Source organism: Vanellus vanellus (assembly GCF_965231255.1).
Source record: "Vanellus vanellus genome assembly, chromosome: 1".
In the NCBI taxonomy this organism is placed as follows: Eukaryota; Metazoa; Chordata; class Aves; order Charadriiformes; family Charadriidae; genus Vanellus; species Vanellus vanellus.
The window spans coordinates 129,639,351-129,653,151 of NC_138905.1; the positions used below are offsets into that span (position 1 = coordinate 129,639,351).

Genomic DNA, 13,801 nt, shown 5'->3' on the forward strand with positions numbered 1-13,801 from the left:
CTTGCAGTAGGTTATGCTTTGAAAGTATCTGTAGTAAACAGGTCTGACAGTGCGGTTTACAAAGGAAATGTAGACTTTTACTTTGTTTTTTCAGGGCTCAGTTGATGAAATAAAACTCACTCTGGGTTACTACTCAGAACTTTTATTATACTCATACCTATGATGAAATGTAAATCAGCAAGTGAGAACAGGAGTTGGCTGCTTTGCTGTTATTAAAGACAATATGGAATCTAGGTCTACTTTTTCTATGCTGTAACAAGTTGTTGAAAGTGCAGCTGTCAAGATTTATGATGTAAATAAGATTAATGCTCTCATCAGTCTTTCAAAGGACTGCCTTCACCTATTCCATTTTTTAAATACGATCTGGTATTTTTTTCTGAGGATCAGGCTTTTCAGCTTGTTTTCTTCCATTTAATTTCTTGATCAATAGTTAGCAGCAGGTTCTGCAGGATTCATTTTGATTAAATCCCATGAAATGTAGATGATAGCATACTGTAGAATTCATCAGACTATTATTGATAACCTATACCAGGTGAGAGCACAGAACTAAGTTGTAGTTATGGTCGGTCGTTTTTTACATGGCTCATGTAATATGGCTCAGGAAGGAATTAAATTAATGTTTATTCTTCTCTAGAACTGTATTCTGCACACACAGCAGAATCCAATGTCAGTAATTTTCAAGAAATGGGGCAACAACAAAATTTCATCATTTTTAAAATGCAGATAGACTGAATCAAGACTTTGAATTATTTCATTCTGGAAGATATGGAAAAAGGGATTCTCGTTAGAGTTCCTGGCAAAAAAAGTATCTGTAATAAAACGGTAGTTTATGCTCTTTTTCAGTTTTTCTCCCTCAGCTTCTAGCTTTACATCACACATTTTTTTCCCCATGCTTTAAACCCACTCTCTCTCCCTTGTTTTTGTTACAGTAACATGAATTACTATAATATCTGACTATCCAGATAGCATGGGCTGGCAAATAGCAGTAATCTCCCTTTTTGTGTTTTCTTTTACATAGTAATTAGGTCTGTTGGCAACTACATTATGTGAAAATCTCGTTAATTTGCTAGAATAATAAAAAGCGATAGGTCTTTCTGAGCGGGGTCCTCTTGACCTGTGTGCTGTTCCTTATTGACTTGTCTTTTTAAAAGAGCGAAGCAAGCTGCCTTTTCCTTCTGATAGGAGCAGTGCTCTGTGCCATCCTGGTCGTATCCTGCCGAGAAACGCAAAGGCTCTTTGACGTCCCTCCTCCTATTTCCGTGGTGACTGGATCTGCCGCAGACTTAGGTCTGCTCTACAGAAAAACAGCCAACCAAAGAGTGTGAGCAAGTGCCATCACAGATCGCGAGCAGAGTGGAGGCCACAGAGAATGAGGAACAAAGTTCATAATTGATTCTAACGTTTCTACTCTAGTCAGAGCAGAAAGCGATGATGAAAGAAAGACAGACTCCTTTCTTAAACTATAGAAGTCTAAAATGAGGAAACGATGGCAAATGAAAACCTCCTCTTCTACTCCAGCTAGAAAATTCTTTAGTCTTGCTGTTTATGTGAAGCTTGTGACTGAAATACCAGGCTGCTGTATTTGCTTGTATCAGTGTGGAGTAGCAGGGAACATGCAGTAATGGAGATATGCCGGTGGAGATTTGCAGTACTGATATTTCCTTCAACAATAGATCAGTGGTCAGGTGACACTTAAGTTCCCGAAGACAATTTTTCCTAAGGTTGAACTAAAATAGCTGGAAGAGCAATAGAGATTAGTTTGACCTGAGAAGTAGAGCTTTATATGTGTTTTTATGAGAAAGCTTGACAAGTGTTTCACAAAGGAGTTTGAGAGGCAAGATATTTTAACATTTCTGATGAAAGAACAGAAGGTACTTGCAGTGATTTGAGGAATTACTTCATCAAAAACAAAGTGGCAGTGATGATGTTGCCTTCTCTAGCTTTGAACAACTGTTTTTAATTCTGCAGAACTATCCTTTCTAAGACTTTCTAAGGTAGACTTGGAAATTTTGTCATGAATACACGAATACTATACTGCTGTTAAATTAGCTAATCACTGAACTCTGATTTTTTTCAAAGCTTCTTCAAACCTGTTTCAAACCTGTTTTAGTTTGGGGTTTGGGTTTGGGTTTGTTTTGTTTTTGTTTTGTTTTGTTTTTTTCTGGGGAGGGGGGGCAACATTTGTTTTTTTCTTAAGACCTGTGTGATACCTAAAATTCCACTGACTCTTTGGTATTCTTAAGTATTCTTAACTCTATGTCTCTGTACAATTTCTTCACACTTTTTTTCTTCAGAGTTCCCCTTGGCTAGGATACCAATTTATGCCTTTTAAATCAATTTGTAGATCTTAGAAAATTAGAAGAGGTGATTTTCATGAGATGTAAAAATTGGAGCTGCTGGCAATATGTGTTTTTCCTTATATCAAAGAACTAACTGCCAAAATTCAGTTACATGCTAATAGTGGTACACTCGAAATTGTTGTCATATAGATTGACGTCCAACTGAAAGCTGCATACTAAATCAAGGAACCTGTTACTTTTACTGACAAAAGGAGTACTGAGAAGTGCTTGCATCATTTGTGACAGATGTTGTCACAACGTTTTTTATAAGGCAAGTATGTGACAGAATTTGATGGAACACCACAATGGCTGTAGTACAAAACATTCATTTTTGTGAAACCGTTTTGTAACAGCTGCTTACTCAAAAAGACTCCTATCCTTTGGCGAAAAAAAAAAATAAATAAAAATGCTTTCTGTAGGGGTAAAATAATACTGCATTTAAAAAGTAACAACAGGAAAAAAGGCTCTTTTAAAAAAATAATGTTTGACTCCTTGAACTGAAACTCTTCTGTCTGCCCAGAAATGATTGTGTGCGTTTCTAGATATTAGGGATAAACTTAATTAGGGATCTGTGTTTCTGTTCCCCAAAAGACTGACTGCCTTGATGTAATGCCTTCTTAAGGTTTCCTTTCAAATTTCTCATGGAAAAGGTTAAAATGTTTATGCCTATCTAAAAAAGGGAAATCTTTATTTCATGATTGATTAAGAAAAAAGCTCATGTATCATCCTGAAACATGAAAACTAATATGCATTGAATGCTCTCAACTGTTTTCTTCATTGCCAAATGTAAAACTCTTTATCAGAGATTAAACTATTTGTAACAGGCCACCATAAACAAATGTTTATAGCAATTTAGTCAAAGGTTTGTATTTACTTTATGGATAAAATAAGAGTTTTGTCCAAAATTTCCATGTGATAGTCCACACAATAAATATACAAATCACTTAATATACAGTGTAATCTCACCTTATTTTGTGCAAACCAGTATATGCAGTCTGAGGTTCTGTAACCTCTCTGACCAGGCATGTGAAATATTCCACATGGAAGATACACCAAATGAGAAACTAAAACTAGCAGAAACAGATTTTAGTCACATCCCTAATAAGAAATAATATTTTTTAGATATTTTAATTGAAACAATATAAATTCCCTACTTCAGGAAGTTTTCCTTCTTTGCCTTTTAAAATATATGTCATGAGAGCCTAAGGGAAGACTCAAATCAGTAATGACAATAGAGGATATAGAGCACAGGCAAGCCAGAAAGAAATTGTTTCTCTCAGTTGTGGGTTTCCTGGCACTTCACATCACAATTAAGAAATAAGACAATATTGTTTGGGGAGAGGGGGGAACAAAAACAAACATTTCTGATTAGTTTTGCTTTTGTTGCAATAAATAAGAGCCTCAACATACTTTACCAGTTTATATTATGCCAGTATCTCAGCACTTGAAACAGCTTTTACATTTGTAATAGAAATACTAATGGTATCAAAAAATTATTATTTTTGCTGTAGCAGAAATATTGGTGGCAATATTGCAGATATTTGTTCAGCTACCCTTTAAACTGCTGAACAGAAAAGAGTAATAAACACAGTCATGTTTTATATATAGTTTGCATAACCAAGAAAGTTTATTTATAGAAGAGGGAGATTTTTAAATATTAACCATTAAACTGAATGTACTTGGTTTTGCTTTTTGTTTGGTTTGGGGTTTGTTTGGTTTTGGTTTTTTTTTTTCCCATCTGGAATATTTTTAAAGCCTTATCTTAATATCATAATGAGTATCCAGTGGTGACACTATATAATTTCAGAATATTGTTTTCACCTAACTTTTTAAGTATATGTTGATAGTTAAATTAGCCTTGGTATTGGAATCAGTGATACTGCTATAAATTGATCCTAGAACCACCATGTAGCTAGTATTTGAAAGGTTCTTGTGATACCTTTTTTTATTTTCGGTGTCTGCTTAATTTTTACACTCACTAAAAGTGATCCATTTATACCCTAGCCTTTTGCTTTTCAATTTTTAGCAGCCCCATCAATCATGTTGAACTTTGCCTAAGGAAAGGTTCACAGGGAATAGCATGGCATGCTATATTACTAAAAGGAGACTGAACTTTGAAGTGGTTTATCTTTCAAATAGGTTTGAATAGAACAATAGATCCAACAGAACAAGAGTTATTAATGCAACATTAGTTTACAGATATATATTGCAGTCTTCAAGTGGTTTTATAATACCTGCACCTGCTTGAGTCATAGTCGAACTAGGATAGGGTACTGCACATTTGAAGCTTTTTCCACTACACGTGGAGCAATCAGTCAAATGTTTACATACGTTATGCCAGGATTACTTTTGTGTGTCATCTTCAGTCTTAGCTCATTCGTTCCTAAAGCATTCTCTGTCCTCACATTATTTCCAATTCAGCTTTTAGAGAGTGTGTGGAACTGAGAATATAGCTTTACAGGACTGCAGCGTGGTTGAGGTTGGAAGGGACCTCTGGACGTCATGTGGTCCAACCTGCAGGGTGACCTAGAGGAGGATGCCCAAGATCACGTCCAGGCAGCTTTTGAGTTTCTCTAAGGACAGAGACTCCACAACCTCTTTGGGCAACCTGTGCCAGGGCTCGGTCACCCTCATAGTCAAAAAGCATTTCCTGATATTCAGAGGGAACCTCCTGCATTTCAGTTTGTGCCCGTTGATTGTTGTCTTGTCACAGGGTACCACTGGAAAGAGCCTGGCTCCTTCTTCTTTGCACACTCCCTTCTGATATTTATAGATGTTGATGAGATCTGCCCTGAGTCTTCTCTTTTCTAGGCTAAACAGTCCCTGCCCTCTCTCACTTTCCTCCTGTGAGAGCTGCTTCAGTCCCTTAATCATCTTTACGGCCCTTCACTGGGCTCTGTCCAGTAGCTCTATCGCTGTCTTGTACTGGAGAGCCTAGAACTGGACACAGTATTCCAGACTGAAAGGATCACCTCTCTCCACCTGTTGGCAACACTTCTCCTAATGCAGCCACTCCTCCCAGCTCTGTGTCATCTCCAAACTCACTGAGAGTGCACTCTGGACCATAATTCAGATCCTTAGGGGAGATATTAGATAGGACGGAACGCAATGTTGACCCCTGGGGAACAGCACTAGTTAATGGCCTCCAATTAGACTTCATGCCATGAATCACCCCCCTGTGGGCCTAGTGATTCAGCCAGTTTTCAATCCACCTCACTGTCTGCTCATCCAGCACATACTTCTTCATCTTTTCTGTGAGAATCTTATGCAAGACAGTGTTGAAAGCCTTACTGAAATCAAGGCAGACAGTATCCAGTGTTCTTCCCGCATCTCCCAAGCCATCTGGTTGATTGTAGAAGGTGTGATCAGTTTGGTCAAGCAGAACTTCCCCTTGGTGAATCCATGCTGATTATTTCCAATCACCGTTCTGCGTACCTAGAAATGGTTCCCGGGATTAGTTAATCTATCACTTTCTCTGGCTCCCAGGTGAGGTTGATTGGCTTGTTGTTCCCTTGGTCCTCCATATTGTCCTTCCTGAAGGTAAAAGTGACATTTGCTTTCCTCCAGTCTTCAGGCATTTCTCCCAGTCACTACAATCCATCAAAATTTATAGAAAGTGACCTGGCAATGACATCTGTCAGCTCCCCCAGCACTCATGGGTACATCCCATCAGGGACCATGGACTTATGAATGTCCAGTTTGCTGAAGTATTCTCCAACCTGATTCTTTTCCACAAAGGGTAAGTCATTAAAACTCTTAACTTCTGTACATGGAAATTATCTTGAAGTCCCTCCTATAATGGCCGTAATCTCATCAAATAAATTAACATTTAAGTATCTTGCATACAGAGAAAGTATTTGCAGAAGCTCTTCTTAACAAAAGGCCATAATCTTAACTTTTTGCTATGCAGCACTAAGTTAACTTCACCTTAATGTTATTTACGTTATGGTGCACACAAGCCTACTTATATGATTTATATCACTAAAATTCTTAGTGTTTGCTAGTGTCTACCTATTTTTTCTGACAGACAGTGACATATGTTCTTATTCCCATTGCAATCCAGTGTTTGTGAAAGCAAGAGCTTTTCTTTACACTGAGTGAAAGATATTTAAACATCTTTCTGTTGTGTTTGGAGAAATTTGGAAAAATGCATTGTACAATAAACAGCTTAGTCATGCTTCTACATATGAAAAAGAGGACAGCAAGAAAATTCTACCTGTTCTCTTCTATGACAGAGAAAGATAAGCCTGAGAAAGCGGATGCTTAACTTCCTACTATAAATTTAAAGTTATGATGTTATTTATTAATGTAATAATAGTAACATAGTAAGAGCCATAGCTTTTATGGTTTTTTTGCTTTTTTTTTCAAATATAACAGTATACACTCATTTGTAAATCTTTTTCTTTTCTCCTAGCAGTTTTTAATCTTGACTTTCCACTTTCTTTCAAATCCCTAAGAATTATGGGGTCTTTAGTTTTGGTCCACCTCTTCACCTCACTGCACAGACTATTTTAGATCTAAACTGTAACTAATAATCCTGTAAATTATCAGCTTCTTTTTTTTTTTTTTTACCTGTATTAATCTAAATTATATATAGTCCATAATGACTTGTTAGGAATCACTAAGAGCTTCTTGAATACAAAGGAAGTCTAGGAACTTAAATTGTATTTTAAATTCATGACAATAGAACATAATGTGAGTGTTCCCTAAGTGTTCATGAAATCAAGTACTAACTGTTATCCATTTATACTCTATAAAAAAATACTATCTATGAAAAATCCATGATACAGTTACTAACTCATCTTTCCTAGGAATTGTTTTTCATAAATATTCAAGGCTAAGACAATCAGACATTGGTCAATCTGACATTGGTCTTTTATCCAAACAGAAAAAGACTCACTTTGAAACAAGTTTTTTTTGTCTTTAAAAGCTGATTAAAATGTTAATAAAATGTTAGCTTAGAGGTACAATGCTCTACGGATGCATATTTTCCACATTTAGAGCCGTGGGTGGAATTGTGTTGGCAATAATCTTTTGACCAACATAAAGACTTTATTCTGAGTTCAGATTACCAGAAAACCCCCATCCTTGCTTTCAGATTTCAAAATCAGGTTTTGGGTTTTTTGTAATAAATTATGTTTTATTTTAGTTAATCAGAGCTGCGTTGCCCACTTTTATTCTATTACTTTTCTATCAGTACTCCTTTGTGACCCAGAACACCCGGCAGGTAGCTGTAGCCCCCGCTGCAAAAAGTGTTATTGGCAATGAAGCACCTTGTATGGAAGGGTTGTACTGCATGGGGGAACTTAATGTACTCTTAACTTTATATCCTTAACTTTCAAGGACAGACAGAGATGAGACTATTCATTTATCACTGGGACAAGTCTAAGGAATAAATCAGTCTCAGAACTGTCTTCCCAGATCTCTCTCAGGGAAGCCTGCTTGCAGTTTAAGAATATGAGCGTGGATGCTTGAACCCTGAAGAAATCGGCTGCAATGACACAGCATAAGAAAAAAAATCGAAGGAAAAAATATGCTTTAGTAGGTGATAGATCTTCATCTGTCTGCTATTGCGGAGTCTAATTGTTCCCGATCAAGTTCACGAGGCTGAAGTGTTGTTAAGATGACACTAAGGCTTCCACTGAAATAAGCAAAACCTGCATAGTGTGCCAAGCAAATCAGTGAACTGCTGGTTTGCCCACAGAGGGAATGCTCATTTGGTCTATGACTAGAGAAGGCAATGTTGCTTGTGTAAAAATAACAAATTTATTGAGTGATGTTGTCTGTGCGTATGCCACAGAGTACAGGTATTCTTCCTCTATTTTCCTTAGCGTGAGTAAAGCTCAGCTGGGTTTCCTTGACTAAAACAGAAATGAAGTTTAGTGAGTGAATGTAAAGGATTTAAGGCTGGCCTATGCCTTAACTGGTACTGCTAACCGTGGAACTAAATCCCCAAGCTAGACATGCAAATTGAATTAAAATCTGTATCCAGTTACTATGTTATTTCTTCTTTGTCAAAAAGCTTTCACCTGGTAGATACAGTTACCTTACATAATTAAAACTTTAACACAACTTAAATCATTCAGAAGGATGGTTAGGAACGTTCTTGTGAAGTGAGTCAGTTCTGCTTAAGGACTTTGGCTTGAAAGGAGGTGTTGGAAGAAGGGGTTTGAAGCTTTTGGGAGTGTTGTCATTCTTCCTGTCTATTCTGTTCCTGTTCAGTACCTAAATAAGGAGTTTAATTTGTTCTGACTTGTCAGTTTGACCATCTCTTGAAACACAGCACTGAAATAAGCAGAATAAAAGAAGAGGGGGAAAAAGTGCATTCCTGTGGTTGGCTTCATTCTGTTTTTCTTTTTTCTGCATTTAATATTTGAATTTCTATTTCATGACACATTCCTATTATTCTCAGACACACTGAATCTACTTATGGAGGCTCTGTAGAATCCCAGTTTAGAAAGTTTTTCTTCAATTTACCTGAAATACTGATGAGAATAGAAATTTCCTCTGAGATAAGACAACATCTGTTAACCTATGTGAATGCCAAACTAAGCAACTGTTTTCCTGTTGTCTGAGAATCTCTGAAGTCACAGAGGAAATACAAGGCCTTTACGTGAACTTTAGGCCAGATGGAAGTGGACCTAAGTATCCATCTCTTGGTAAAGACTGGAAGTCAACACTAATGCATACTTTTCACACTTAGCTGCTTTGGTAAAGTTCTGGAATGAAAGACTTGTTTATGTTTTTCAGTAATTGCATGTTTCTTGGCCATATGGAATACCTCACTACAAATAGTGAGCCTTGCTCTTAATCACTTTGACCCACAGTATTATGGAGCTCATGTGAAGAGAGGGTGAAAAAAGATGACATTTTGGAATTGTTACAGGAAATCGTGACTGATCTGTGAAGTTAAATTCCAAACCAAGGGTGAGACAATATAGACAATTCTGTGAATTTATGTCTTTGGTATATCATTTTCTCTAGATATCAGGCAGATTTTTAATACCCAGCTCAGAGAGAGGGAGACACAAAAACACATCAAACACAGAAGGCTCTAAAGGACAACATTAAAACAAAATATTTTGAAATCTATTAAAAAAAAAAAGTATATTTTGTTTTCATTATTTATTGCTAGTAGGTTCTGTTCGTTGCTCATTTGTTTGTCCTTCAGGAAATTAAATGACATTTAGCAGGGATCGACATGCTCAAAGACTTCTCTGCCATTTTCTCCCCCTGCTAAACAAAGATGAAAAATAAAATAGCTTTCTGATAGTAAATGTTAAAAGTGTATAACCAAGGCATTCCCATTAAACTGCAGTTACTATATTGGCAGAAAAACACTGCGTAGAGTTCTGAAGACATTAATAATTATTCTGTGACCCCTTTGGAATTCACCTTACATTCTGGACATAGCAATGAAGACAGAGAAAGTGATGACTAATATTTTATTTTCTCAGTGATATTCTGGGAGTTATTTCAGACCACTGAAGTTTGTAAGCTCTAAGTGCCAAGTCAGTTAAAGTAACTACACTTTTTTTTTCATGTTGACATTCTTTTCTAGATTCAATGTACATTAGCAAGTGAACAAAATAGCATGTGAATATACAAACAAAATAGTTCTTGTTTGTACATGTATGAAAAGTAACTCTATTGTAAGTCCCTTCTGCCTTAAAAGAACGTTATGTAGTTTCCTTCCTCATTGCCTTGTAAATCTTAATACAGTGTTCCCTCCTTCCTCGTTATTGCTGTTTGATGTTGCTTTGTTTTAAATGTTACCTTTGTTTGATGGCCCTTAGCTTGATTTGGCTACTGTGTGGAACCCATCCATTTGTTGGAGGTATTCATGACCTCCCACCCTGTGGAAGAATTTGATCTTTCCTCCCCTTTTCTCCTCCCCTGCAGCGATAGTTGCCAAACTCACTCCTTCACCTGCTGACAGCCAAAGGAAAGCAAATAGTGTATTGCTACTTTGAGGAGAGGGATAGAAGAGATGATGGCTGCTACTGCCAAAGTGTGAAAGCGAGGCACCTAATAGTGTTGTGCTGCTCTCTAGCCAGTGCAGGAGGAAACTTTGGGGTGCTAAGCACTGCTCACTATTTAAACACCTGCTTCCCATCTCCTCCAAAAAAGGGAGGAGGGGGCACAAATCCAAACATTCAGACTTTGAACTGTGAGTTGGAACTTGTTGTTTTAGGTATTGCCTAAAGGCCATAAACTCAGCCAAGCGTGTCCATTAGTGAAGGATAAGTTCAGTACCTTGCCTTCTGATCACAGAATGCCCTCTGTGTTACCTTGGGCTAACAGCTATAGGCTAAGTGGCATATAAGAACTAAAAGATATGGTTAAAAACTCCCCTATGTCAGGAGTCATTCTGTGGAACTGAATAATCACAGCATCATGTAGTGGTTGAGGTTGAAAGGGACCTCTGGAGGTCTTGTGGTCCAACCTGCCCTGCTCAGATAGAGCGACCTAGAGGAGGCTGGCCAGGATCATGTCCAGGCAGCTTTTGAGTTTCTCCAAGGACAGAGACTCCACAACCTCTTTGGGCAACCTGTGCCGGGGCTCAGTCACCCTCATAGTCAAAAAGCATTTCCTGATATTCAGAGGGAACCTCCTGCATTTCAGTTTGTGCCCGTTGATTGTTGTCTTGTCACAGGGTACCACTGGAAAGAGCCTGGCTCCTTCTTTTTTGCACACTCCCTTCCGATATTTATAGATGTTGATGAGATCTGCCCTGAGTCTTCTCTTTTCTAGGCTAAACAGTCCCTGCCCTCTCTCACTTTCCTCCTGTGAGAGCTGCTTCAGTCCCTTAATCGTCTTTACGGCCCTTCACTGGGCTCTGTCCAGTAGCTCTATCGCTGTCTTGTACTGGAGAGCCCAGAACTGGACACAATATTCCAGGTGTGGCCTTACCAGTACTGAGTAGAGCTAATCTCTGCTTCATTTGCACAATTTAGATAAAAAGTAATAGAATAGGGCAGAAAATATCTTTAGTAATTTCAACAGAGATGAAAGAAACCTTGATGAGTACAGATTATTATTATTATTAACGATTCACGTCTGTGTGTAAAAATATAAACAAATGAAGTAAAAGTGTGAAAGGTAGAGACCCCTTAGAGTTACCTGTTTTGCTTTTGGCATTAAAAACTGCTAATCTTTAATGGTACAACATACTGTTATAGCAAAAAGTGTCATGTTACAAAAAAAATGCTTACAAACCTCTTTCCATGTCAGAAAAAGATATATACATTTTCTCATCTGTTTGTGTGATTTTAATTAAAAACTTGCTGTCTTAGAACAGCCTTTTACAATATTTAATTTACTTCATAGTTATCCACAGGTATGTGATTTTAAAGTAGAGAAAGGAAAAGTATGAGGAATGCACTTCAGAAATGCAATAATGATATGGATGAGTGTATAAATATATTTAATTGCAGTGTATATCATTAAAAATGATCATTTGCAGCAGTCATTTTTGGTATAATATTGCCATGTATTCAAGCTAGATAAATAATTTATATGTTAGTTGATTTGGTAAATTGTTTGCAATCATACAGTATTTTTAATGCTGACAGCATCTTTTGGTGCTTTTACAGTGACAGTCATTTAGATGCTTGTGCACAGCTTTTTCTCTTCCTGCCACGCTGAAGAGGGTCACTGATTCCCCAGTGAAGTAACTCAAACCCTTTCTCATTAGTGAAAAATGGCTGCTAAATTCCTTGGCGAGATCAGTTAATGTTACCGATTGTTTTAATCTTTCAAGTGGTTTTATGGCCAAACTGTTGAACCCTCACCTGCTGCTTGAATTTTCAGACTTCAGACACAGACTTTGCTGAAATGGTATGAATGCCAATAGGGAAAACCATCAGGCTCTCAGAAGTACTAGAAAGCAAAAAAACCCAAACCTTACTGTCCATAGTGTGACACTGTTTTGGGTTGGTTTGTTTGTTTTTTTTTTTCCTGTTTAAGAGAAGCTACCCCGCAGGAAGAGTGCAGGAAACAGGTTTTCTCTACTCTGTAAGGAGACTAGGAAAAATGCAAACAAATATCTTGGCAAAAATAGCCCAACAGTTTTTAGCCATCTATTTGTAAAGAACAAAAATTGAGAAGTAAAAATCAGTCTTGAAATTCTGAATTATTACATGTTATGTGTCTCTTTGTCCAATGGTAGCTGTCTATGGCACCTCTCATTGGTTTTGACTGCAGAGAAAGATACCGTGCTTCAGTGTTGGGTACTCCCTCAATCCAAGCAAAGAATAATGAACAGATTCTTTAAAACCCAGTTAATAGAGCAAGAAAGGACACAAAGGAGAAGATATGTCCGTTTTCTCCAAATAGAAGGAAAAAAAATCACAAATATCCAAATATAGCTCATAATATTTTCAAGTTATGAGGAGGAAAAATCAAGAATTGGCCAAGGCTGAATTGCTTGTTGTGTAAGCTCCCGTATTGGTCAGAGCCTATGGGAAATACCTGGTGGTAACAGTGGGAAGATCGTTGGTGAGACAAATTCACAGCTACAGAGTGACTAGAGGCTGTGGAAGAAACTTGTTTCTAGATACACGGTCATGCTGTGATACATTGCAACCAACTTTTTTTCAATCTGCCTCTGGCCTCGACAGAGTCGACCACGCTACTGGATTTTGGAAGATGACTCGCTAGTTCAGAGACCTTGAGTGAGAGGTTCTTACTACACTGAGATCTTTGCTAGTATTATTGGGTCCCACTGGTCTTTTAGCATAATCAAATTTCATCCTTAAGAATCCTGAATGTTAAGCATACACTATAATAGAAATACTGTGGAAAAATGAATTAATCTCTTCTTGTAGTCTTAATTTTCATATTTCCAGTAGACATAACATCAAGAAATGAGCTTATTTCTGTGTTACCCTTTCTACTGCATAAATTCTGTTACTGAAATAAACATTTATCATAGTTCATTTATTCAGTAATTTTAGCATTTTTTTCTTTCAGTAACTTCTGGTGAAACTGTTGCTGTGGATACACAAACCAGGGTAACCAAGGAAACCACCACCTTCAAACCAGAAATGCCATCTTCCGTGCTTTTGGAGGTTCCAGCCTTGGCTGACTTCAATAAGGCATGGGCAGAACTCACTGACTGGCTTTCTCGACTGGATCGAGAGATAAAATCTCAGAGAGTGATAGTAGGTGACCTTGATGATATCAACGACATGATCATCAAACAAAAGGTATGAGAAACACCGATTTTTCAAGTTGAAAGCTTCATGATCTTTTTATATTAAATCATTTCAACAAGGAACACAGGAGAGATGATAGGCTGCAATACATACAGTTGTTACTTAAGCTACTTTATCCCATAAACACAATTGTTGGATTAAATGTTAAGATAATTAATTGAGAAAAAAAGAAGAGTATTTAATAATTTCTCTGGTATTTAAGGCAGATCTCTTTATCTTTCTATAGCTTGTGCTGATTGTGTT

General features: G+C 37.3%; 1 protein-coding gene across 3 annotated transcripts in view; it reads left to right on the forward strand.

Annotated features, from left to right (window-relative positions):
• Window positions 1-13,801, forward strand: part of DMD (dystrophin) — a gene marked incomplete at both ends in the record, with an annotated part of 1,177,430 nt that overhangs the window by 803,539 nt on the left and 360,090 nt on the right. For 2 of the 3 annotated variants that reach the window (XM_082480534.1, XM_082480533.1), the window contains one exon: window positions 13,314-13,549. In XM_082480534.1, the coding sequence (XP_082336660.1) occupies window positions 13,314-13,549 (236 nt within the window). Of the gene's footprint in view, window positions 1-13,313; window positions 13,550-13,801 lie in introns of those variants that run through there. The other variant, XM_082480531.1, reaches the window with a different exon arrangement.